Source organism: Petromyzon marinus, chromosome 13 (genome assembly GCF_048934315.1).
Source record: "Petromyzon marinus isolate PM22_M1 ecotype Great Lakes invasive population chromosome 13, UKy_Petmar_22M1.pri1.0, whole genome shotgun sequence".
Lineage (NCBI taxonomy): Eukaryota > Metazoa > Chordata > Hyperoartia > Petromyzontiformes > Petromyzontidae > Petromyzon > Petromyzon marinus.
Genome location: NC_133679.1, coordinates 6,987,678 through 7,014,230, shown reverse-complemented (window position 1 = coordinate 7,014,230; position 26,553 = coordinate 6,987,678). Strand labels below are relative to the sequence as shown.

At 42.1% G+C, this 26,553-nt stretch overlaps 2 protein-coding genes across 4 annotated transcripts; both read left to right on the top strand.

The window, feature by feature from the left end:
- Positions 1 to 1,069: 1,069 nt before the first annotated feature.
- ANKRD34C (ankyrin repeat domain 34C) lies at positions 1,070 to 6,346 on the top strand. Its single transcript, XM_032953271.2, has 2 exons — positions 1,070 to 2,678; positions 3,631 to 6,346. The coding sequence occupies exon 2, from the start codon at positions 3,654 to 3,656 to the stop codon at positions 5,244 to 5,246; it is 1,593 nt and encodes a 530-aa protein (XP_032809162.2). The 5' UTR covers positions 1,070 to 2,678; positions 3,631 to 3,653; the 3' UTR covers positions 5,247 to 6,346.
- Positions 6,347 to 17,025: 10,679 nt separating this feature from the next.
- CCDC112 (coiled-coil domain containing 112) lies at positions 17,026 to 26,316 on the top strand. Of its 3 annotated transcripts, XM_032953266.2 has the most exons (13): positions 17,026 to 17,145; positions 17,758 to 17,864; positions 20,001 to 20,122; positions 20,654 to 20,743; positions 20,859 to 20,934; positions 21,348 to 21,477; positions 22,284 to 22,409; positions 22,554 to 22,709; positions 22,970 to 23,137; positions 23,413 to 23,643; positions 23,883 to 23,990; positions 24,755 to 24,873; positions 25,121 to 26,316. In XM_032953266.2, exons 2-13 carry the CDS (start codon positions 17,785 to 17,787, stop codon positions 25,149 to 25,151), a joined length of 1,437 nt encoding a protein of 478 aa, XP_032809157.2. In that variant the 5' UTR covers positions 17,026 to 17,145; positions 17,758 to 17,784; the 3' UTR covers positions 25,152 to 26,316. The 3 variants fall into 3 exon arrangements, with proteins under 3 accessions (XP_032809157.2, XP_075922935.1, XP_032809161.2); XM_076066820.1 differs by having other exon boundaries at positions 17,048 to 17,864; XM_032953270.2 differs by having other exon boundaries at positions 17,049 to 17,864; positions 23,883 to 23,978.
- Positions 26,317 to 26,553: the final 237 nt, after the last annotated feature.

Here is a 26,553-nt window from a genome sequence, read left to right as displayed (position 1 = left end):
CCCACTATACGGCTGGTGGAATGTTGCAGGAGCGCAGTGGGTTTCAGCTCACTGCGCGATGAACCTGGCATTCTAGAGTCCCATTCTCGGTGAAGACTCACGTGAGTGGTGAGTGACATCCGAGACAGGCCTGCGCAGCCTTCACGTCCTCACAATCCGTATTCACCAGCGTGGTGAAGGTTGGTCAAACAACGCCCCCATGACCCATTTCCCTTGTGTGGAGGCCTTCACCTTGCAATTCATTGACTAAGAGCTCGAAATTAATTAATTAATTGATGGTATGATCTTTTTCAGGAGGTATATAAGATAGGAGGTGGGTTACATTCTCATGCAGAATATCTAGTCTGTATCTCAACATGGTCATTTATTGCATCTTTGCATGTGGTATTGTGCTATTTGGAAGAGCATATAAAATACAAATTCATTAGGGTTTGTGTAAAAGTGCTGTATATTTAGGCTATCAATGAATGCTATTGAATACCAATTCCCAAATACAGTACGATGTGTTTTACGCTTGTCAAATGGATATGCAATAGTATGGCATAGCCGTTTTAACACCATATCGATAGCCGCATTTGTTGATCTTGCATAGTTATATTTACTGCTTTGAAGTGGACGATGAAACTGCTGACATCATGTGCACAACCCACACAGTGTAATTTGTATTTATTTTTTACATTTTAAACCTTATTCTTGCAACATGTAGTGTGCACGTTGATGAAAGGGCCTTCCACAGCATTTGTTAATTCCAGGCGGTGTTACTAATTGTGCAGACAAAAAAGCAGCATCAAAACAGCCGGGCCAGCTACACTTGCAAATCAAGAACACTGTTGCAATTAATATTGCATGGATGTGCAGGGATAGAAAAAAAATGCTTCAAAGCAGAGCAGTTCTCAAATGCAGACACAAAACCTGTCTTTACCTTTGCAGTAATGGGCCATAATTATTCCCCCAATGTACGTGTAATGTTGTCATTCTGTCCTCGTTTGCATATCAAGAACCTCCCCACGTGGTGCTTTCTTAACCACCACGCCCATCACCCCCCCCCCACCTCGCCACAGTCAAATCAACTGATACCTATCCCCCATCCATCCATCTACCCATCCATCCATATGTCTTCCCATCCATCCCGCAAGACACGAAAACAAATCTGCAGGCAATGATGCGGCTAGCCAGCAGACCCCTTCTAAGCAGTCATGTGTCCATCCAACCATCAAGGGCAAGCATCTCTCACACACAACCAGGCAAATATTTGTTAAAATAGCATCAGGGGGAAAAAAAGACCCGAGTCTTTATCATGCAGTATGTTTTACACCAATGCAAAATGAGGATGCAATGGTCTATTAGAATATTAGCAAAGCAAAGTGGAGCAAGTCACCGAGCCAGGGTGACAAGACAGATACAGAGAGCTATAGGCACACCCCCCCCCCCCCCCCGGGACTTTGTGGGTGGGAAAGAAGGCACGCACGCAGTCAGGCAGGTAGACAGGCAGTCAGGCGGGTCTGCAGGCAGTCAGGCGGGTTGGCAGGCAGTCAGGCGGGCAGGCAGGGACGCAGTCAGGCGGGTAGGCAGGCAGTCAGGCAGGCAGACAGGCAGGCAGACAGGCAGGCAGTCAGGCGGGTAGGCAGGCAATCAGGCAGGCAGACATGCAGTCAGGCAGTCAGGCAGGCAGCCATGCAGTCAGGCAGTCAGGCAGACAGGCAGGCAGGCAGTCAGACAGGCAGGCAGCCGGGTAGGCAGTCAGGCGGGATGGCAGGCAGTCAGGCGGGCGTTGGCAGGCAGTCAGGCGGGCAGGCAGGCAGTCAGGCAGGCAGACAGGGAGTCAGGCAGACAGGCATGCAGGCGGGTAGGCAGGCAGTCAGGCAGGCAGACAGGCAGTCAGGCGGGTAGGCAGGCAGGCAGGCGGGTAGGCAGGCAGTCAGGCGGGCAGGCAGGCAGTCAGGCGGGCAGGCAGGCAGTCAGGCAGGCAGACATGCAGGCGGGTAGGCAGGCAGTCAGGGAGGCAGACAGGCAGTCAGGCGGGTAGCCAGGCAGGCAAGCGGGTAGGCAGGCAGTCAGGCGGGCAGGCAGGCAGTCAGGCGGGCAGGCAGGCAGTCAGGCGGGCAGGCAGGCAGTCAGGCGGGCAGGCAGGCTTGTCCCGGAGGCGTGGGCGACGCAATTAAAGCGCACAGCCGGCGTCAAACAAAAAAAAAGGCACGCGGCTTCGCTCGCCGCGGACACGCGCACAGCGGCGGGATGCGTGCGCGCGACGGCTGCGCTCACCCCTGACCAGGAGCGTGGGGCGCTTGCGGCGCGTTCATCCAGTCGCCCATTGTTCCCTTTCCTTTTGTTTGCTCTCTCAATGTTATTGAAGGTGACCATCGAACAACACTATGACTGCGGGTGCCCGCGATGTCGGGCGAGCGCCGGTATTTCTCTGCCGACGCACGCGTACACGCGCGCCCGGGGAGGGGCCTCTTCGCTTATTATTTATTTCCTTATTTTTAACAGGAGATGTGGAGTGCCCACATCAAAGACGGGGCTTGGTTTATTCATACTTCAGAGCCAGCCAACATCATGCGTCTCGACGTTGATGATAAAAACTGAAATAACAATGATGTGTACATTGTTGTGAGATTGTCTCCGAGCTGCACATTGCTCATCACTTTCGTGGACAACCTTCACAGCTGTCAGAGCGGGTAAGAATTCTTGAAATGCAATTTTACAAAACTCTCGTTACCAAACTTCTGCATTCTTCCTGAAATGTGACAAATATATGTTCAAATGCATATATGTAAAATAACTTACCGCATTGAAAGACAGAAAATGAAGTGTATAACTTTTACAATAATAGCGTGCGCTAAAGTAGGTTGCAATGCTGGTATGTCAGTCTCTGTTTCATTTATGATAATGTAGCATATGTTGATTGGTACATGCAACACCCGTGAATACTAAAGACGTAGCTCTTCTGATGTGCAGATTAATAAATGTAGCCATGCTATGTTAATGCTATAGTAAATGTGAAAATTGTATTACACCAAATGCATGCAAGATCATTAGTTAAAAAAACCCGTGTGGCCATTGACTTGCTTGCTGTCACGGTGTAACGATTAGCTTATTTGCTACTTGCAAGATTAATGTTACGTAACAACATCTATCCTTTTTCAGATCAACGTGCCTCGCGTTTGTTCCAGTGCGTTGCTTTAAATCAATAAGTACCTTTATGGGTAGCGTGTTCTGGCAAGCTCTTTATAAATGTTTAATCTGTAAAATCAAATACCGAAGTGGATTTTGTCATCTGTGCAATGCATTTGGCTCTGCAAACACTGATGGTGGTTATGATAGATATAGCCGGCTGGCAAAGCAATTATGTGTACAGCATGCATTGTAAACAATGCGTATTACAGTTTTACAATTCACCAAACTGGTTGGCGATTCATCGTCTGGTAAAGCAATACGATATTATGGATTTTGTTAATATCATTCAATATACGAGAACATTATCACACGGAAGCTGAAATAAACACCCTCCCAATGCATGACATTTCCTCAATAGATGGCAATGACCCAAAAAATTATGTGCCCGATGGTTTATATAAAAAAAAACCAAGAATTAATGAATGGATGCATCATGTCGATTGCTGTTGTCAGGAGTGCAATTCGGGCAGAACACGATGGACGAGTGCTCTGAGCTGAGGATGGACAGCAATTCCCTGTGGAAGGCCGTGTACATGGGCCGCCTGCGCCTGAGCAGGCTGCTGCTGGAGGGCGGCGCGTACATCAACGAGAGCAACGAGAAGGGCGAAACTCCGCTCATGATGGCCTGCAGGTCGAAACAGATGGATTCTCAGAGTGCCAGCAAGCTCAAAATGGTCAAGTACCTCCTGGAAAACAAGGCGGATCCCAACATTCAGGACGTCTCCGGCAAAACGGCTCTGATGCACGCTTGCATTACGAGGGCAGGATCGGACGTGGTCCTACAGCTGCTGCAGAACAGTGCTGACCCAAGCCTCGAGGATCATTCCGGTGCGTCTGCCCTCGTCTACGCCATCGATGCCGACGACAAGGAGACTCTGAAAGTCCTGCTGGACGCATGCAAGGCAAAAGGCAAGGATGTGATCATCATTACCACCGACAAATCCGCGTCGGGCTGCAAGACGACGAAGCAGTACCTGAATGCCCCTCCTTCGCCCAACATCAGCGATCGGCAATCCGAGGTCACCTCGCCGACAAACATCGAGCTCAAAACCGTTGCAGCACCTTGCGCCACGGGCGGCAACGAGACTGAAAATATTTTCGCTTTCAAATCAAATGAATTGGCACCTCTCGCGCCAAATGACATCGGCAGGAGAGGAGGCGTTAAGCGTGGCGGTGCCAAGCTGCCTCAGCTGCAGAGACTCAAGTCAGAGCCGTGGGGCTTGGTTGCCCCTTCGTGTTCTGGCCAACACAACCTCGCAGCGACACAACAGGACACCTTAAAGCATGCCACTGCGGTTGATGAGATGGCTTCTGGAATTAACTCCTTGCTGGCAGCGCAGCGGCATACGTTATCGAGGCATCACAGTCTGGAGGTGAACGACCCGCCCCTTAGATTTAACCCCGGCGAGCAAGGGCCATCGTCGAACTGTTCCTCAGCGCAGGCGTCTCGCAAGATGCTGTATGAGAAAAATGCCGGGCAGCCTCCGCGTCATCTGGCGGCGCGAAGGAACACCCTCCCCGTGGAAGAAATAAGCGAGACCCTTGCAATGCCTGCTGCGTCAGGTTTGCGTGACATCATCGCCCACCGGCTGTTGGGTAATGACCACTACAACTCGGATACACAACTGCAGGCTGAGCCTGCCATCATTGTTCCACTGGACCTGGGAAAAGCAACACTGGAGCGCAGAAAACACACGGTTCTGTTGTCAAATTCAAGGGATTCGTTGGACGGTCTTGCCGGAAACCAGACAATGATGCCTCAGCATCGACACCCAAGCCTTATAGAACGAAGAGGATCTGGAACTCTGTTGATGGATCACTTTGCTCACACGCGTCCAGGAATTTTGCCACCAATCAACACCAACAGCAGCATGCACGGTATTTCTGACTTTGCCGGCACAAACAAGACTAACTCTCCCACTGCTTTGGTCAAGGCGATGGTGCCCACTGTACCGAGCTCACCCAACAGCTGCGATGCAAAACCAAGGAAGAAAATCATCAGGCGCCACTCCATGCAAGTAGAGCAAATGAGGCAGCTTCTAACTCGGGAAGAAGCAACAGAGGATTGAGGGATAAGTCGAATGTACGACGCTGTGCCAGTATTTGAGTGCTCTGGAAATATTGTACGTAGAAAGCCACCTCCGGTCAGCACGGTTGGCTACGTATGGTGCGACAAAAGTTCAACATACAAAGGCATGGTATCAGCCCTTTTTTTTTTGCGAGGAAAGGGAGATTAACGGGTGGAGTTAAGAAAGGGTGGTACCGTGCCACTCACAAGAACCCATGGATTCTGGATGTCCCGCCTTAAGAAGTTGAAGAGCATCTAAATAGGGCAATGGCAGAAATGTAATCGAGCATTTGTGTCTCCTTATTCACCACTGAGTTGCAGAAATCAAACCTGGCTGCAGTTCATAAAACTTGCACATTTAAAGCGTAACCAGTATTTACATTGCAGCATATGCTTATATCAGCTCTCATTTGGCTCTTTGTGGTAAAATGTATGAGTATGTGAAAAAGTGTAACTATTATTGTTGGATTATCAACACAAGTACATTCATTTTCAAGTGCACTGGCTTCATAACCATATTTATCACAACACAACTTAGAAATAATTAACAGCACGAACACAACTGTTCAACCTTTAAATAACTATATAATATGTTGGTTGGTGTTATATTTTGATAGTTATTGAGATTAAATTCGATTTACATTTTTTTAAAATGAATTGTCTAATTGTAAATTATTATCAAGTATATCTCTATGATTATTTATTGCACATTTGCTTTGCTTACTGTTGCAGAGGTTTCACATATTTTGGTTATGATTATGACCAATACATAATTTTTTAAAAATTAACTTTAATTAGAGTATGAAGTTGTATTTACTGTTTACTAATCAGCCAGTGTCACTGGTTATACATGTTTTATGTGTGTAGTAATTTTATTGAAACATTTAAAATACGGCAAAGTATGGTATTTTGCGATATAGACTAACATTTCTGAACTGCATTTCAGGTATGGCATTTTGCTTTTGTATTGTGATTATGATATTATGTCCATCTGCTAAATCGTGCAATACTCGTAAAATGGTTTTGATGGAGAATTTTAATCGCGACCGTATGTTTATTAATTGCCTTATTTAATATTAAAATCAATGTAAAGAAAGAAAATACTTCGTCAATTGTTTCTTATTATTGTCCTTCAGGAATGTCATAAACATATTTTCTAACCAATATGACCAATATGTTAACATATACGTTAAAGCTCCAAGCACAGAAATCACACACACACATTGATAAAAAAATCTGATGTTTCTTATTATTATTCATCAATATTTTCTATGCAAATACCGAACAAGCGATTTAAAGTCAATGTGCTTCAATTCAAAACTGATTTACATACTACTAAAAATAGACAACTTGACACGCAAATGTGGAGCTAAGTGGCTTTGGTCTTGATGTACGATTGTATACATGGGGTTAGTGCTCCCAGTCTCAATCTTATGGTTTTGAAATGAAAAGATGAATTTGCTAAATTAAATTGCAAAAAAACACGTAGAAAAAAAGTAACAATTTTAAAATTGTGTGATAGGCTCATGATTATCGGGATTTCATCAGAAAGTGGGTTTGAAACTGAAACCAAACCTGGTTATAGAAATTTTATTACCAGGTCAAATATTAAAATGGTTTGATTTTAATCTGACCGCATTTTAAAATTGCAAGTTGTATATGCCACTATTTAGAATCAGAATCATTGTTGTTGTGGCCCCACAGAATGGATATAAAGACCAGTCGCTATGTGCAGCTTGTGTTCACAATGGAAAGTGAACGGGCAGCCGTGCGAATTGTTTGGTCCTCCACAAGAGAGAGATCTCTAGAGAGGCCCCTCTAAAGGGTATTTGGCCTACTCTTCAAAACTGGCCAGATGTCTCAGAAGAGGAGGGAACTTTAACTACGCTAAAACATAAATGATGGTCGAGGTCTTAAACAAAACACTCACATTGAACTGAAAGACCCTTGAGGCTGGAAATGAACGCATGATAAAACTGCATGTTTTAATTTACAACGTTACGTGAAAAGCATGTGTATGACACTTTTCAGACACCATTCTGGTTCATAAATGAGGCATAACATCTATTGTGTTAAATGTATCAGTGTGCAGGCAGTGCACATGGCTGGAATGACTGACAATGTCATGGCAACATACATTTGAGGTGTGCTGCTGTTCCATTAACTCCACTCCCTGTTTATAAACCTGTTTAGCAATATGTGTATCCAGTTATTTATTTTTTACTTAGTTTGATGGATTGTTTCATTTATTGATTGCGTCCTGCGTTGTCATGGTACAAGTCTTATCGCAGAATTGGTTCGGTGTGGGCCTAATTAAGAACGTTTTAAATCACTGGATATTATCTGGCATGACAAAAGCAAATTGAACAAAATCTCGACGGTATGCATGCGGGAAATTCCACTAAAAGACAAAAAGAGGAACACGGTGGATCAGAGAACAGTTGCAAATAGGAGACAATGTATTGACTATTAAGAAGGGTAATTGGAATGTTGGCCGATAGACGGTGACTAATGAAGGAATGGCAGCCAACGGCACTTGCCCAAGACAATAACTACCGCAGCCGTGGAGCGATTGGATTAGCGCATGTGCATAAGTGAGATGGATTGTGGCATTGTGGGACCGTGAGGGATTGTCACAATCTGGCGATGCCTTTACCCACCCGTGGATTTATCATGGCTGGTGATGATGGGAGGGAGGGAGGGAGAACTAAAGCATCAATGTGGCGCCCTTCTACAAACCCACAACCTCAAAGCCATCTTGTAAATCCATTGATACAATTTAAGTGTTGTGTGAAACACGCAGGCAAGGTCGTTTTCCAGTTCGCCTTTAACGCGGCAAAACAAAAACAAAACGTGCGCACAAGTAACAGGCGAAGTAGAGGGAAAAAAACACGCAAGCGCCAACATGGCAACTGTGAAACAAAAAGAGCTTAACAGCTCATCGGATTCCTCCAGCATGAATACGTCGAGTCTGAGTCGCGCACAAGAGCGGCTCCACCTGCACGGCCCCGTCGCTGGTGGTGCCAACTCGATAGATATTGGTGCGCATCGCTCCGACTCATCGCTCGCGTTGCAGCTGCCGCCACGTGACACCACACAGCCAGTAGGCAGGCGGACAGCAGTGGGGGGGCGACAAATAAAATAAATAATTAATCGCGCGCGCGGAGGGGGTATAAATAACTAATTAATTCCGCCGCGCGCCTTTTTTTTCTTAACAATAAAAGCGGTGGATTGTGGCTGATGGTGACGGCTGTACTGCAGCTTTAATTACAATGCATCACATAATCGTACAATTTCATTAATTATAAAATATTCAATTGTGCATCATTTATGACAATGTGAAAACTTCATACTTAACACACCATTATTACTGCTCTTGGGACAGCTGACGCAGCAAAATCTGAATTGCCGTGTCCATTTCCACTGTCGTGCTGCGAGAAATGAAGATATTAATTTGCATATAGCATTCTTATAGAACTTTGCATGTCTTATATTCAACAATAATTGGCTTCAATTGCACACATTGTGGTACAATTAAAATAATTAATTATCACCGCTATCAAGTGCCGTGCACTTCATGGAAATTGGTGCCAAATGTGTACAGCGCAACACCCCGGCATGCCTGTGCAGTTGTGCGCACGTGAAAGTGAAGTGGAAAAAGGCGTGGCGAAATCGAGTCGGCTCGTATGCTAATGAGCTCATTGTGACGTCACTGTGGTGGGGCTGGGGGAGGGGCACGGTACGCGCGAGGAGTGGAAAAGCGGCTTATTTTGTGCGCGGCTTGAGGCGCGATAATTGTGACACTTTTGAGCGAACTAAGAGCATCGCTCAAAAATTGAAGTGACAAATGGTCTGCAGGTTTGCAAAAGCCGTAACATCTGGGCCCAAAGTTGGTCGCAATAGAAAAAAAAAGTATGTTGTTTCAAACGTTGGACGAGCATCTGAAACAACATCTTGGTTCTTTCGGTGAAGTCACGCAGAAGGGAAATAATAAAATAATAAAAATAAAACAAAATAAAATTCTCACGACGTTTCGGCCACAACACAAGCAGCCTTGCTCAGGTGAAGAAACAGAACTGTCGGAAAGACAGCGCTCATTGGACCTCATTGGAGCGCTGTCGGACGGAAATTTTAATCTAACATGTTATGAAAGATTAAAATGGAATATTCCCCTTACAGGCTATGTGATGTATGTGTTAAAATGTATCTGAGGCTCTTTGCATACCGAGTGGAAATTGTATCTTTTGGGAATAACTTTGTTTTTCTGCTTGAGAGATGTAACGTTTATCAAATATTTAGTAACTTTCTCATAAATAGTGCAGACTCCAACGCTGATCTAGAATGCAACAATGCACGTGTCAAGACAATGTTGTGCACATTGCAATGACTGACAGCAAAAAAAAAGTAAATTGATAAGCAAATACCTGCACTGTATAACGATAACTAGACAATCATCCAGTGAAAAAAAAACCTAAATCAAATGAAGGGACCGTGCATACCGCCAGTGTAACAAACCAATTAGGCTAATAGCCACACAACTTACTGTAAGTTCAGAGCTTCACAGACTCGTGTGTCCATTTGAGTTGCCATCTTCATAAATGACAAGTTTGTGGACATTTCCTTTTTTAGATTTTATACAAATCCCTGAAGGGATATTCAATGTCATAGAAAGCAAACACAATATTACAAGGTTAAATCAGCTATAGTAATAACAAAGTGCTATACTTTCACATATCATTGATTATATTGCAGGAAATATGCAGTTGAAGGTTTTCTCTGTTAAATTTGTCCAGTGGTCATATTATGAACCAACATTTCCAAGTTAAATTTCTAGAATATATTCACAACCAAATACAGCCTATTCTATGCCAAAGGGATTATGTAACTTGCTTGGTGAATTTAGGAAATACTGTACAGTAATATTAATTGAAGGTTTCAAACTCAATTCCAAATATAACGATTGAAGTGCATGATGCTCTTTGAGACGTATTCCCTAGCGTAATCAATATTTTAAAAGAGTTGAGCCCTTTGTTAACCCACTATGTGGATGAAGGCCTACCCACACCAAACCCTAAACATACTATAGTGAATTGGTCAATGCGTAATGGATTTAAATATAATTTTCCACTACTGTACAGTACTTTACTGTTACCCATGGCTGGGATACACCATTGCCCCGGCAAATTAATATCATGTGATGCAAACGCCTGCCTACCTATTTGTAAAAGTTGGTGGCAATTAGCGTTTTCTTTACATGACAGTAGCATTTGAGAACTGTTAAGGCTATATCATTCATGTGTGCAGAGGGAAGTTGACAATCTTGTAATTACATGTACCATAAAAAGTAGAGCAGAGAAAGCATTTTTTTTGCGATGCAACTTCATATAAAGTATTCGGAACTAGAATATGTTTTTTTATTGTTATATAAATCACCACACTCTCTTGTACAACTTTGTACAAAAACATCAGCAATCACTGAAAATGAAAAGGTGAATAATAACGGCCAAGATTACAAAGTTCTTACCATATTGTAAATATCAGTAAACTTAGGGAGACCGAACACATGACTAATACGTATGTCCATATCCTTTGGGTCTTTCAGTAAAGTCACGTAGATAGGTAAAAAAAACCTTTCTTTAAACCTATCTACAGTACGTGACTTTACCGAAAGACCCAACGAATATGAATTCCTGCAGTCACGAAAGCTTTAAGTCATCATATGTCCATGTTAACATTTTTTATAAAGCATTTAATTGCAAAACAAGCATGATAAATGCTTAAAAACACCACCACATTTATCATTAGCATTGCCTCAAGAGAAAAAATGCATAATAGGCTAACATTTAGATTAATGGGGAGATGTTTCCCATCCTTCAGTTGGAAGGACCATTCTCTGAAATGTAATCACATAACAGTACGTATTTTTGTTTTAAATATTTTCCTGTAATAGGTTATAATAAAAATTACAATTTTTTTTCAAACACTAATTTAATCTTGAGTTGCAGTTGTATTTAAATAATGTTTACATCCAATTTGTGTTGGAATGTACTCATGACGAGCATAACAGGTTGTTTTATTTGTGTTTTGATAAAAGCTATCGTTTTTAGTGTTTCAAAAATATGCTTCTTTAACAATTAAAGTTTACACCAGCTGCACAACGCTGTCAGTAACGGTGAATATCCCTCTAGAATGATGCCACCAATATCAGCACCGCACCAGCTGTCCATGCCATGCCCTCTTTGTAACCACATTTCTGATGAGGAACATTTCAAATTTCCCATCTAAATATGAGGTATTGTGCGTATTGTTCATTTCAACAAGAGTTTGCATATTCATGTATACGTGCACCACTACTGTGTAAATTAAATGTGAAACTAATGGACTTTTACAATATATTTTGAATAGGTACATTAACATGAAAGAAAATGAAAATGCATTATAGCATACCGCGTGAACAAATGTTTATAAAAACTAATCTGCAACATGGGTACATTGGACATCATTATCCATTCTTTGAATTTCAAATTCTCTTCCTGTAAATAGCGAAATCCAAATGAGTTTGACTGGTTTTATTCGTATTAGAGAACATAAGTTAAACCAAGTGAGTGTATTTTTCACATTTAATTTCCAATGCAGCACAACATTGAACCGAGTAGTCATAATATACACACACTCTGGTGTACATCTAATACAGTTTAATGTATATGGACTAGGGTTGCCCACCTTCTCGACACACAAAACCAGAGATATTTCTAATTCAGCAGAGGTCTATCAAAAATGTGCAGTACTTGTAATTTTGTAGCGAAGTTGAAGATAATGCCACCAGATATCCGTAGAAATATATCCCTGCCATAGGAACACACATTCCAATTCATAGACTGTTCGGGTCAAACCCGGACAGGTGGCAACTCTAATGTGTAGAGTAAGTGCAATCTATTGTACAAACTGTACACGCAATACTCTAATTATACAGGACAATACTATTTTGCAAGACATTACTGTATGTTTAATACTTTATTATGATCACCTTTAGACGAATGTAAATGGTATAATGCATGTGTGACAGTAGGGGGCACAGTAATGACATGCAAGGAATACAACGCTTTTCTTATGTAGGGGCGTTGCGGGAAGGTAACACACAGCCACACCTTGGTGGCTACAACCACGTCCGATATAGCCCCGCCCTCAGTGGTGTATGGGTATAAAGGGCGGGGAGCCAGGGAGCTCGGGGCAGTGTGTTGGGGCCAAGAATGAAGAACCAGTGAAGAAGGAAGGCCGGCTAGATAGACCCTGGGACTTCCCTGACCGCTGTCCTTTTGAGGGCCGGCAGGGTAAGCCAGTGGTGCGGCCCCAGAGCCTCAGAGCCGGAGCCCTTTCAAGGGTCGGTCTGGTTGGTGGGGTGCCGTGATCTGTGCTAGACCAGGGCCAGATCAGATAGCCTCCTCTATCGCCTGTAGCTGGAGGAATTAGGCTAGATAGCCTAGGGGGTGTCCCAGCGTGTATACGGGTGAAGGGGCCGTTACCCCTTCCAGTGTAACCCTTGTTAAGCTTAAATAAACAGTGCTGCCTCTACTACATCGTCTCCGTGTCCCGTGAACCCACTACACTTACAAGGGCAATATTTTAAAATAACATTGTATGGAATTTCAACATTTCCATCATACAATCTTCATCTCTCAGAAGAGTGTATGGGGAAAAACTCGTGCATATATTTGACTTCTGAATTTATTTATTTAAAAAGATGAGGTCTTGTCTGTTATGGAAGCAATAGAATTAATGGCACATTTTAACAGTCATAGGGAGAGCCCTATCATTTGTCCATCAATGTCTCGGGATTGCTACATAATTCCAGGTCTTAAACCAAGCACATCCATGCAATGTTTTTCATCATGGATTCAGCTATGCATGCAATTAAGGACACAGAATATATCTTTAAAACGTGGATCCATGTATAGACAGAAACATAATGTGCCTCTTTGATTTAAAGCTTTCGTGACTGCAGGGATTCATATTCTTGGTTCTTTCAGGAAAGTCACGTAGAAGGGAAACAAGAATATAATGTGCCTCGTCCATATGGCGATAAGCTTGGACATACTGCTAAAACAGACACGATATGGGTTATTTTCAACAACTGCAATGCAAAGCAGTATTGATATACGTTTGTGCACATTCATTTTTTTATACATATACATTTTAATGACATTGTCACTGGGGTATGCAGTAAATAAGCAAATTGTCAAGTGTTCAATTTCATACGTAAAATGTAGGACATTGGTTATGTCACGTAGCATTTAAATTTATAATTCATTCTTGATTTATTTTATTTGCTTACGCGTGTGAGACACATTCAGCCTCAAGCTGTTTTACAAGAATGACCCGCAGAGGACCTTGGTGAAATAAAGGAAGCTTCAGCAAATAAATCATAACATTGCAGGCAATGAGTAGCAAACACATTGGAGGAGAACAATATTCAAGTCATGCACAATTCAGTGAAGACTGGCAAGTAACAGAGTACACACCAACTCACGTAAGGGTTCGCTAACCACATGTGCAAGAAAAGGTATATCTTAAATCAAGGAAGGAATGTAAGATTAATTATAATGAACGAATGTTTTCACCAAAAACACCCTTCTCAAAGTATTTATGAAGTCTTAATGAAACTTTAAATGAGCAATATTGCATCTCAGTACAGATTTGTTTTAATATTATTATTATGTTTTAATTTAGGGCCCCTTTATAACATATGCTACAGACCCCGCGCTAGCTTAGTCCGGCACTAGGTACATGAGAAAAGTTTTGCCGGCTGGATTTGTGCCTGCCTGGCTGGATTCCTGGTGCGCGGGCAGCCCACAGCTTTGAGCCGGGTTTGCGCGTGCAATGGTTTTACGTCCGTTTACTGCCCGCCCACCCTTTCTCTACCCCAGTCGTGTATCTCACGCAAATGCGAGACGGTGGCGAGAGAGAGAGGGAGGTGAGGGAGATGGAGGGAGGTGAGGGAGATGGAGGGAGAGACGGTGAGGAGAGGGGCAGGGGAGAGGGGCAGGGGAGAGAGTGAAAGAGGGATGAAACGGAGAGGAGAGGAGATAACAAAACGGAAAAAAGAGAGTGAGGTTGAGCGACATGCAGTGGGGAGGAGGATCAGGGAGGCAAGATTGAGACAGGAAAGGAAGATATGAGAATCAGGGAAGATTGTGTGTCTCTCTCCCCGTGGTCTCGCGTGGATTTTTCTCCGGGTCCCACAGTTTTTCCCCTTTCACATTTCGAATCGACACGCGTTTTGAGTATTTGGCTGCTAAACATTTCCACGTGATAAGCTGCTTCATATGGGCTATCATTTGTGGCTGGCTCGCTTCTGAAAAAGGAGCCAAATAGCACAGTGGACCTCACCTGCTCAGATAAAAAAAAAGTTTTATTTTGTATATATAATTTATTTAAAGTGATGTATTCACCTTTCCTACACTTTGCACTGCTAGTGTATTTTTTTCGTATTATTTGTTTTATAATATAACGTTCTGGCCTGCCCCCCCGCCCCCCCCCCCCCCCTTACTGGACATCCGTGTGAAAAAAGAGCTTTATAGCTCATCGGATTCGTCCGGTCTCTAAAGAAACATCCTGGCACTTATTCTTGGTTCTTTCGGTAAAGTCACGTAGAAGGGAAACAATAAAATAATAAAAATATAAAACAATAAAATTCTCACGACGTTTCGACTGCAACATAAGCAATCATCATCAGGTGTGAAAACCACAACAACCAAATTTGAAAAAGTGGCGGTTATTTTTAACGTTAGCACCACGGAGAGAGACTTGACAGTTTGTTCAGATGGACGAGTCCATCTATGTTCGGAAAAGAGGAGGGGGAGACGAAAAGTAATGGATGCGGTCTGAAAGCCACCTTAAGCGTGATCAATCAATTAAGACCCGAAATGGTTTATCAAATCCTTCCAATGATTGCTAAGCCAGAATCCATCTTCTCGGTTGAAATTGTCTCTGTGTTTGTATATGTGGATAGCCTCAAACCAAAAAGTTATCGTTGAAACCTTCTGCTGCCAGGCCACCAAGATTATACGGCTTACCAAAAATACATAAAGTAGATACACCCCTTCATCCCATCGTCTCCACTATCAACTCCCCCACCTACAAACTGACTCGTTTTCTGTCTGAAATGCTGCGGCCTTTCACTGGAAAAACCACCTCTGCGGTACAAAATTCTACTCACCTGGTATCGACAATGAAGGGTATTTCCCTGTCCCCAGACGACCTGCTTGTTAGTTTTGATGTAGTTTCCTTATTCACCAAAGTTCCCTTACCTGACACCATCGCAATCATTGAAGACTTGGTTCATCAAGGACTAAACACTGAGGTACCCCCCTTGGTAAGACATACTTCACTTGGAATGGAACTTTCTACAAACAAACTGAGGGCACCCCAATGGGCTCCCCCCTATCTCCGGTTGTAGCCAACATTTCATGGATAAATTTGAGACTGACGCCTTATGGAAGAGGTACGTGGATGACATTTTTTGTCATCTGGCCACATGGCCCGGCCTGCTCTAGACCAATTCTTCGACCACATCAATTCCATACACCCAGCCATCAGATGTACCATGGAAGTCGAAAAAGATGGCAAGCTACATTTTTTGGATGTCCTAATAAAAAAGAGACCTGATGGTTCAATGAGCCACTCTGTCTACAGGAAAGCTACCCATACGGATGCTTATCTGAAACCGGATTCCCACCACCATCCATCCCAGAAGAATTCCCTCATCAAGACTCTGCACCATAGAGCCCAATGCATATCCGACCAGGAACATATAGCCAGTGAACTCAAGCACGTACATCAAGCTCTTAAGGTAATGGTTATTCCGACTACACAATCCGCAAAGCTATCACTCCAACCATGAAGATGGACCCTCTTGAGGAGCCTTTCAAAACCTTAATTTTACCCTACATTGCGGGGATCACAAAAATGATCTCCAAAATCTTGAATAAACACAAGATACAGGTCCGATTCAACACATTACATAAAATCTGTGATCTGGTTCCGTCTGTAAAAGATGTGATTCCGGACAAACAGTACCCTGGCATCTACAAACTAAGTTGCCTCTGTGGTAGTAGTTGCATTGGAGAAACCAAATGGCATGTCTCGGACCGCATTCGTGAACACAAAGCAGACCTAAAACACAGTAGGACCAACACCTCGGCCGTGGCAGATCACTGTTATAATTCAGTAGGCTCACATGACATTGACTTCTCCAAGACAGAGGTTCTTTGCAAGCCATCTGGCTACCATGAGAGATTCGTTCATGAGGCTATCCACATATACAAACACAGAGACAATTTCAACCGAGAAGATGGATTCTGGCTTAGCAATCATTGGAAGGATGTAATAAACCATTTCGGGTCTTAATTGATTGATCACGCTTAAGGTGGCTTTCAGACCGCATCCATTATTTTTCGTCTCCCCCCTCCTCTTTTCCGAACATAGATGTACTAGTCCTTCTAAATAAACTGCCAAATCGCTGTCCGTGGTGCAAACGTAAATAAATAAATAAACACAGACCGCCACTTTTTTCAAATTTTCTTGTTGTGCTTTTCACACCTGATGATGATTGCTTGCGTTGCAGTCGAAACGTCGTGAGAATTTTATTGTTTTATATTTTTATTATTTTATTGTTTCCCTTCTACGTGACTTTACCGAAAGAACCAAGACTATGAATCCCTCCAGTCACGAAAGCTTTATATAAAAATCCTGGCACTTGATGACTCATAAGTCGGTGGCTGTGGCAGGGCCGTGACCCGGATGTTTATGGCCCCGTCGCCATGGAGACGCCGAGGCCTAGCGACCGTTGAGGCGTTGCTCTCCTACAGCGGCCGAAACTATTTTTTTTCATTGTTGTTCTGGTGCTGGTTTTTTTCCCCATTCATTTATCATGATTGTAGTGCTGCTATTGTTTATTACGAATAACATTCGCTGATTGCAGTTGTTATTGGTGCCGTTGCCATGATGCGTGTTACTGTAAATGCGTTCTGCTGTTGCTTGTTGATAATTGCTGGTGCCCGATTGTCATTGATGATAACCGCTGCGTACTCATTACTTCTCACAATTGCTGTATTCTATGCCGATTGTTTATACTTCTCCTATTCGTCAATATACACCTTGTGGTTTTTTTTTGACAACGTGCTACCGACAGCAGTTGTTTCCTTACCCTTTCCCACACTCGCATCGCATTATCCGCTGCTGATGCGCGTCATTAGCTGCTGATATTCACGTTCACGCCTTCCGCTGGTGACGCCTCTCATTCAGCGCTTAACTACTCCTCACGCTGCCGTTTTAACTGTTCCCGAGGATTAATTGCACCTGCTTGCTGCTAACCCGCCGATGAAGATCACCTTCACGTGCAAGCGACGAATAACGAACCATAACCCAATGCTTACTCGCTCTTCCCGATGCTAACTTGACTTAACGACTGTGACGCTGCAGCGGATGATGATTCACAATGTCTGCTGCTTCAGGTTAACCACGGTCTGCTGCTGCTGCTGATGCACGCAGCCGCCGCACGGACGGAGCGGCCCGGCATCCCGGGCGCCTGGATCCGAGATGGACAGTCGCTGCAGGCACAGTTCCGTATTCCATTTATTATTATTCTTATTATTGTTTTATTTTTCTTTCACCAAAACACTTTCACTTAAAATGTGTTTTGAGATTCGGGGAACTCTTTAAATGTTAGTTGACATCTTGCCATGGTGGCGAGATGGAAAGGACGCTATATAAATCCGAAATGGAATAGAATGTTAACTACCTCGCCTGGTGTACATGAGGTCCCCCGAGTTCGGTCTTGATACTAACGCCTGCGCAATATTTGGACTTTGGAGTTTGCATGTTCTCGTGGTCGCGTGGATTTTTTCTCCTGGGTTCGGTTTTTCCCCGACACGTTTAGAAACGTGCCTTCAGAGTATGCGGCTGCTGTAAATGGCCATGTGATAAGCCACTATTTTGGGCCAGTATTTGTGGACAGGTAGCTTCTGAAAAATTACTATGTAGCTCAGTGGGCCTTACCTGGTAAAATAAAAAAAATTGTTACGTTTTTATTAACAATGGTGATTATAAAAAAAGCCTTATTGAGTTCAAAGACACTTTCAGGAGTGTCCTACATTGGTATTTTGTGGTTGTTAACACGAATGAGTGTGTGGCAAGTACCACTTTGTGGGAAGTTAACAGGTTGGACTGTTCACCATATGTGGAATTTCCAGCACTCAAGTCTAAAACGGATAAACAAATTAAAGACCTATTTTACTTTGGTAATACTGTACTTCAACTTTCTTGATATTACAGTATTTTGTATGTAGATATAAGGTATTAATATACAGCAGCATTGTCAGGCTGCTCAGCCGCCCATAAATATTGTTATAGTCAAGTCAAAATACAGTATGTTGGTGCAAAATTTAAACCCAGTGGCAACTAAGTGATGGGCTATATAGCCTTATAGTTACCCATTCTATTTAGCGGTTAACATTTGTTTGAATTTTCTTTTATGTTTCTTTCGTTGCTCAGTCTTTGTATAGTGACTGACTCAGAGACACTAAGAGTAGGAGGCACTCTGTTTATTAACACGGCCTAACTGTTAACACTTGGTAACTACGGTTCACAGTCAGGACAGCTGGTAGACTGCCTGACTGGAGACTCCGAGATGGTGAATACGGAGACGACGGTGAAGACTCCAGCAGCACAATGGGACCCCACTCCAAACGACAGCCCCGAGGTCCCCTCCCGGGGCCCCTCTTATACTGTCAGTGTGGCCTGACTCCGCCCCCGGCCACGCCCCCTTCTGGAACCTACTAGCGGGTTCTCGGTGTGTCCCTTCCGTCACCTTTCCCCTAGATCCCTGTCTGGTCTATCACGTGGCCTGCTGTCAGTCAGGGCTGCTGTAAGCTGCAGATCCCCTTCCCTGCCAGCAGCCAGCGCTATGCTGCTACATGACCGATTCTATGTCACTACATATGTGTAGTGACATAAATTAAGTCACTATGGCGTTTATCGCCAGCTAGCGTCACCAGAGTGGAGCTGTATGTCTTGGGCCTCTCTCGGGCACCAGAGTGGGTATGCAATGGAAGCAGGCCTGAGGGGGCATAGTCCTGGTGACAGTGAGAGAGAGGTCGAGTGAGGACATGACAGTTTGGGTGACCCCGAGAAGGCACGTGACCGGACGAGGTGGCAAGGGGGGCCCAAAAGGAGGGGAGAGGGACACGTGATGTAGTGAGCTAGAGTCTTCTGGAAGGATCTGGAAAGGGGCGTAGCCAAGGACAACCTGGCCATGCCGCGACCCATAAAGGCCAAGCCCCGATCCAGGCTTTCTTCTGGAATCAACCCGCCGTGCTACGGTCTTCGCTCTTCCGGCTCAGTCGTCACATTCGACATCGTGGGTCAGGCAGTACTTCACTGACCTGACCCGTTTATATAGTGACCTTGTTGAGGTCTAGCTCCGTGGTAGTTACCACATAGTTATCCCGAGTGTGTATGTAGTTACCCTGTTGGGGTGTGTAATAAACGTATTGCCTACAAAAGTACAAGTGTCTGCCTCCGTGGAACCCACTACATATGTATACCCACTCTAAACAAGGTCACACAACAAGGCTGCTCTACAGTATTGTTTTATGTCCCATGAAATAACTTACTACAATAAGCAAGTGTTGAGTCATTTATGGTCAATGTGTGATTATTGATAATCCATTGTGTGCTGTTGGTGGTGGCTTTATAGGATTAATGCCTTGGAGAAAGAAAAGCGCATCCAATTTTACAGTAAGAAGAGTGAGTTGAAGCATGACCTGGGAGTATTGGAGGAGTATGAGCTCAAATTACTAAATGATAGGAAATCTGAAGGTATGACATGAATATGCAGCAATTTCGAATGCATAGCACATTAATGCGTCGAAGCCCATACTTGACAGTCTTTTCATGAATTTACTTTGTATTATATTCTTGGTTCTTTCGGTAAAGTCACGTAGAAGGGAAACAACGTCACTTTTTTCAAAATTTCTTGTTGTGGTTTTCACACCTAATGATGATTGCTTGTGTTTCAGTCGAAACGTGATAATTTTATTGTTTTATATTTTTATTATTTTATTGTTTCCCTTCTACGTGACTTTACCGAAAGAACCAAGAATATGCATCCCTGCAGTCACAAAAGCTTTAAGTCAAAATTAACTTTGTATTGCCAACACATTTTCGTATGTGAAAGTATTAGTTTCATAGTAAACATGCTGGTGAATTGCATCTATACAGAATACTGTACTGGAAAAATAAGTTGTGTATAGGACAACATGATTTCTGAGATGCTGCATTGCACCTGTAGAAGTTTAGAAAATTAATGCCTGATATTTCCTATAATTAATGTTTTTGCTGTATTGACAGAACTGAAGTTGCAGCAGCAATTAAACAAATTAAAAACTAGTGTGCTCTTGTTTCAAAAAGAACTCAAGGATGTTGCGCAGAACTCAGAATGTGAGTATAATTATTTTGGTCTGTTTTGCTTTAAACCTTACGCATTTTGTATTTTTGTCGTGTGAATTACATATAAGCTCAAATACATGACTGGAAATTAAAATGTGTTTTTTAGTTGTTAACAAGCTCAAGGGGACCATGGAGGAGGTTGAAAGAACCATCAGCTTATTTAAAGAACAACAAAGAGAACTGTACGTATGCAGTACGTGTGCTTTTAAGATTGTGTGAATTGAGCTACAAGTCGTATTTGGTTATAATGAAATGCAACATTAATAACAATGTTACTTCGAGTTTAAAAAGGTCAGTGGTAACTATTTAATCCCCATAAATACTTGAAACATGTACTGCAAAACTCGTTTTTATGTTACGTTCATGTCTATACAGCATTTTGGTCATGAAAATGATCTCTTTTAAAACATACTTCACATAGAGAAATGAATGTGATACTGATAACACAATTTTTTGTTGTTAAAATTGTTGAATGTCATTTTGTGAGTTATGGTGCTGTTTTGACTTTGCATCCACGTGCGTGTATTGCTCACAGGCGCCCACCTCATTTAAAGTGCAATTAAGCAAATGTGTCTGTTTTCGTGAAAATATGCAGCTATGAGCACCTAATGAAAGATGAGAAGATGACAAGTCAGGAGATTGGTGCTTTGGAGAAGAAAATTGAATCCTGGTCCCAGGGGTCATTATCTAATCCCAGGATAACAAAATCTGCTCTTGCTGCTAAGGTCTCTGCATTGCAGACACATTTTAGAGACTTATTGAAATATGTATTTTGAAATGCAGACAATATTAACTTTTACAGCTTGCGATATATTTTTACCGAATCTCAATGCTATTTCTACATACATGTGTAGTTTTATTCTGCATTTGGTCACTAAGCTGTATTATAATGTTTAATCGTTATGTAGTGTGATAACATAGGGGCAATTACAGATATATATTGATTGCAACAGAAAAAAAATGTATTTTGTTGTACATTTTGTTAACTCAGGAAAGGAAATAAAATAGTACATCACTGCTTTATGAAGGCCTCTCCCCAAGTCATCACCATCCTTCATGGTCCTATGCATAAGCTAATTTCATTTCTTAATCTCCAGAGTGATCGGCCTTTTGGGCGTGTTTTTTCCTTTGCCATTCTATTACCAGTCTCATCCATCGGCTGTATTCCCTTATAGCATTGTGTCTTGCCCATGCTTACATGCTTTTATGAACAGTCAACATGATATCTATAATTTGTGTGTGTTCTCTGATCCATATGTTTCAATGCTGTTTTTTTATTTTCAATTTGCTTATCTCGATGCTTTACAATGGTTTCACCTTTTGTTCCATGTACATTAATGATTAGAGGCCATATTTCCAATCCGTGTTATTGACAGGTTGCATGCCAGCATGTACAATTATGTAAATAAATGAATGCTATTTCAACATTCTATTATTTGTATTGAATGTTGCTCAATAAGTTTAAAGAATTACATGTTTTTAGTGTTAAGTTACCCTTCTGATGATTATTTTACTGAAATGTGATGCACAGGTGCCGTTATCCAAAACCATTGAGGATGACCTGCCAGCAGAGGTGGTGGCCTTTGAAAAGTTCCTGCAGCAGAGTGGAGGTCGACAGGGTGGGTGGGACGACTATGACCATCAAAACTTTTTGAAGGTACAATAGTTTTTAGTAACTTTTAGTCATGACACCTCTAGCCCCATGTGTTGCATCATCGGCAATAGATTTTGGTTTCCAAGAAGCTTTCAGGTATGGGTATATTTTGTTTTCCAGTCTGGATATAACAACAGTTTGTTTTAGGTACGGACAAGGCACAAGGGGAACTTGCTGTTTATAGAGGAGGCCTTAAATTATCTCCCTGGACGGACACGTGAAGATGTGGAACAGCATGAGACCTGGTACAAGGAGTTCCTCGACCTGGAAGATGAAAAAAAGGAAGCAATTTCTCGTTGGAAGGTACATTATACTATTATACTCTTACTCATGGATTATGGGTATTATTTTGTCACTTGAATTTTTTTTTTACTGATTAATTTTATCGTCAAATGAAGTACTCTATTGAGTGCCAGTTATACATTGTAACATGTGCCGTACGTTCATTAAACATGTCTATTTGTTAATGAATGGCTTAAAATACAAAACCTAATTTAAAAGGCGATGACTTTAAACTATACGTAGTGTATCAATCACATCATTGCTCGTCTCAAAATCCCAAGTTATGCAGGGAGCGCGAGCGAGCAGAGAAACTTGCCAAGCAAGAGAAAAGTTCAGAGGGGCAAGAAGCAGAGAAAAAGGACCAGGAGGAGGCTTGGTTACGGAAGCTGAAGCAGGAACAAATCCAGAAACGTGAAAAGATTAATGCCTGGAAAGCCCAGCAAGAAAAGGTAAAAGCCAACACCTGCAATTCCGAAGTATAATGGGGCTGCAAAATTCAAAATATTCAACTGAGTACTTTACAGACATGGTTATTGGTGAAAGCATCTGATCAAAAATATTATTGATCGTATATTTAGTTTGTGTGAGCTCTCAACAAGGCACTGTTTAACACAGTGTGCCATTAAGTTCTAGATTTTAAGCGCGTGGATTGATTTACCGTACACACCAGAAGATGCACCTTTTCGTCATGCACATGCTAAATCTGCATTATTGGGATGTGCAGGCTCGGGCAGATGAGGAGAAGCGGCGGCAGCATGAGGAGGAAGAGCGCGCACGATACAGGGAACGTGAGACGCAGCGCCAGGCTGAGCTTCGAGTCCTTGCCAGAGAGCATGCGCGGCGGAAACGACAGCTGAAGGAGCAGCAGCGGCGAGACGAAGAGCTCCGGGAGCAGGCCGAGCGGGAGGACAAGGCTTGTCTGGCCGCACAAGAGATCCAGCGTTTCCAGGAACGAGTGGGTGACTTTCCAATTCCTCTTACTTTGTTTTATTCAAACGGTTCCTGATGCGTTTAAAACCAAGCATGAATCCACGTTCATGTTTATGACGGAAATCCAGGAAAGCAACATGTATAGTTTATTTTGTAAAAAAAAAAAAATCTATGTAGATTTAGCTGAAATATATTAAGAGTGGTGTTGTGTCACGCTGCATATGAGTTTGAGATAATGTATATAGTACCTGCGTGTGATTATAGGATCAGGAGAAGGTTGAAAGCAAACTTCTGGAGAAGAAAGCCAAAGAGCAAGAAGACATTGAACGAGACAGGCGTCTTGCTAAACTGAAACAACAGGTTTGCCTTTGCGTATGTGGACTGTTACTGTATATACTTTATGAAGAATAGTTTTTCTTGGATTTGTATATAAATTTTACAATAAATTGGAAGGAAGCTAAAGGTTCGGCTATATTATACATTGGCTCTATCCATTCGTTTGTACAGTGCAGAAACTTAATGAAATAATTAAAGTGGAGGCTATGAACATTTTAAACGGCTATAGAGTAAAACCTCTTGAAGCCATGCTTATTGGGGGAGAGCATTCTGGTTATGGAGAATGTCCGGCATCCAGCATATAATAAAATAATGCATAATTACACAGTTACATTATATTTACGCATAATTAACACCGAGTTTATTTAATGGCATTAAATAACTAAAAAAAAGTATTAACAACTTAATATTTGCAGTTTGACAACATTAAACTACAACAGTTTAATAATAGAATCTTATCATTATGGTAAGTCATTTCATTACTAGATTAATGCCTCGCATATTGTGTTGGTTTTGAGGATTGTTTGACCATACACCACGCTGAAGAGAGGGCCCAGGAATCGTTTCCAGTGTTTCTACCCATTGATATTAGCCATGGATGGCAATCCAACTTGGGTTGCTGCCCCAATTGTGAAATAACACGCACCAATTAATTATGCATCTGGCATAATGCATGGTTATAGAGTGAGTGTTTTATTTGATTTAGTTCACAGTCCAATATATCTGGGCAATGCCTCTTAAAATGCCAAGTGTACGTGCTCTTGCTGAAGCACGCGCATCTGGATTATGTTCCGGAACAGGTGGAAGTGCACGTTGAAAGGGACCCCAGCAGACTCTTGAAGCTCACCAAAGGTTGGCTGGAAAGAACCAAACACATTGGACCTTCTGGGGGAGGTCCACTTTTAAAAATCCCTCACAGGTAAGGCCCATGTACAAATATAATGTCATTAATTTCACTTGTCAGATAACAGTTAATGGAGTGAATTGTTGTTAGCATGTAGCCTTGTTTCATCGGAGTAACTGAATCAAAATCTGCATGCCAAGTTGATCATGTAAATGCTCTGCTAATACTTTTGGTATATGTCATAGTTGCACATGGTGATGTGTTAAATTGTAATTGTATTACCTGCTTTATGTAAATGATAAAATACAGATTGTCTTTACAGAGCCGTTCCTGACTGGAGACAAGGACTTTAATTTTCACCATTGTGGAGGTTTGTTCAGGCAGTACATTGTGTTAACAATAATCTATTATATCTAGATTTGAAGCTTTCGTGACTGCAGGAATCCATAAATTGTATACCTACGTGACTTTACCGAAAGAACCAGAGAGTAATAATCTATTATATTCAACAAGGTTTACCACAGCAGGTTTACCACAGTAGTGTCTGCTAAATCTGTTGTTTGAAACAAATATTGTGAAATATTTTGAGGTGCTAACTTTAGCAATTCGAGGCGATGAATAATGCAATCAGATTTAATCACCGACTTCAAGAATCCATTGTGCAACTTGAAAGGAGGTTTTCATTATCCCTGTGTAAAATGTTTCTATAGAGTTTAACATTGTAATGTTTGTGTTAACTGTGTAATGGTAAATAACATACAGTCATTGTTGAAATCAGTTTTGCCTCTGTTTTTTTTTAATAAGAGTGAGTGCAGAGTCATGTCATGATTGGGGTATTTAAATATTGAGTAAACATTCAGTTAAGCAGGTCGACAAACTTTGTACCACCAGCTAATTATGCTACATCGATGATTCCAGTTATTCCATCTGGTACTGGAGCTATCCCTTTTCATATTGAAAAGGGCAGTGGTTGTTCCCGCATGTGTGATATCTGTAAATCATGTGAAAAACTATCCTTCACCTGTGGAGTTTGAATTTTCTGTAGGGGACGAGCGTAAATAACACGATGTTATTTGATTCTTTGTCGAAATAATGTTTCATTATTTTTATGTATTTCTTGGCTGTGAGCTCCCGCAGATGTTATTCTCCCTCATTCCTCTCTCCGATGCCAAGTTAACCATCCTCTCGTCCCTCTTACCTACCCTGGTATTGAGGTGCCCCATTTCCTATGGTGCAGTGTGTTTTGATGTCATTTAGATGTTGGTTAATCTCTTCATACATGTAGGCTACTGATACAGCTTGATGGCTTGTTGTTGGAGCATATATTTGAATGACTTAACATGTATTCATTAGAGAGTCTTTAACTTACATTTTGAAATTCTATCACTTGAAATTCTTTTGAATCCTAAAATCCTGTGCTTTATTCCTGCAGTAAACAGATTCAGGATTTTTTTTAATGTATTTCCTATTATCTTATAAACTGACACGCAGCGATTATTGTTGCTGTCTGATGTGTTTTATGGTTGTACCTTGTGTTCTTTTGCATTCTTTCCCACCTTTCCCTCCACATATTGTGAATTTCTTCAATAATTGAATTGAGCAGCTCACATTGACATTGTTATTACCTGTAGAGGGAGACAAAGTCACTGGGTTGTTAGACTTACTTGAACATGCTGTCATTTACAAACCACATTTAGATCAGTAATTGGTGGTTAAACATTAATAGTGCATATTAGGAGCCTGCAATTAAAAGTG

Coding starts and splice junctions, on each gene's coding strand:
- ANKRD34C (XM_032953271.2), top strand. CDS start 3,654: ATGGACGAGTGCTCTGAGCTGAGGATGGACAGCAATTCCCTGTGGAAG.
- CCDC112 (XM_032953266.2), top strand. CDS start 17,785: ATGCACGCAGCCGCCGCACGGACGGAGCGGCCCGGCATCCCGGGCGCC. Junction 17,865..20,000: donor GGACAGTCGCTGCAGGCACA/GTTCCGTATTCC, acceptor GTGGCTTTATAG/GATTAATGCCTTGGAGAAAG. Junction 23,644..23,882: donor TCCAGCGTTTCCAGGAACGA/GTGGGTGACTTT, acceptor GTGTGATTATAG/GATCAGGAGAAGGTTGAAAG.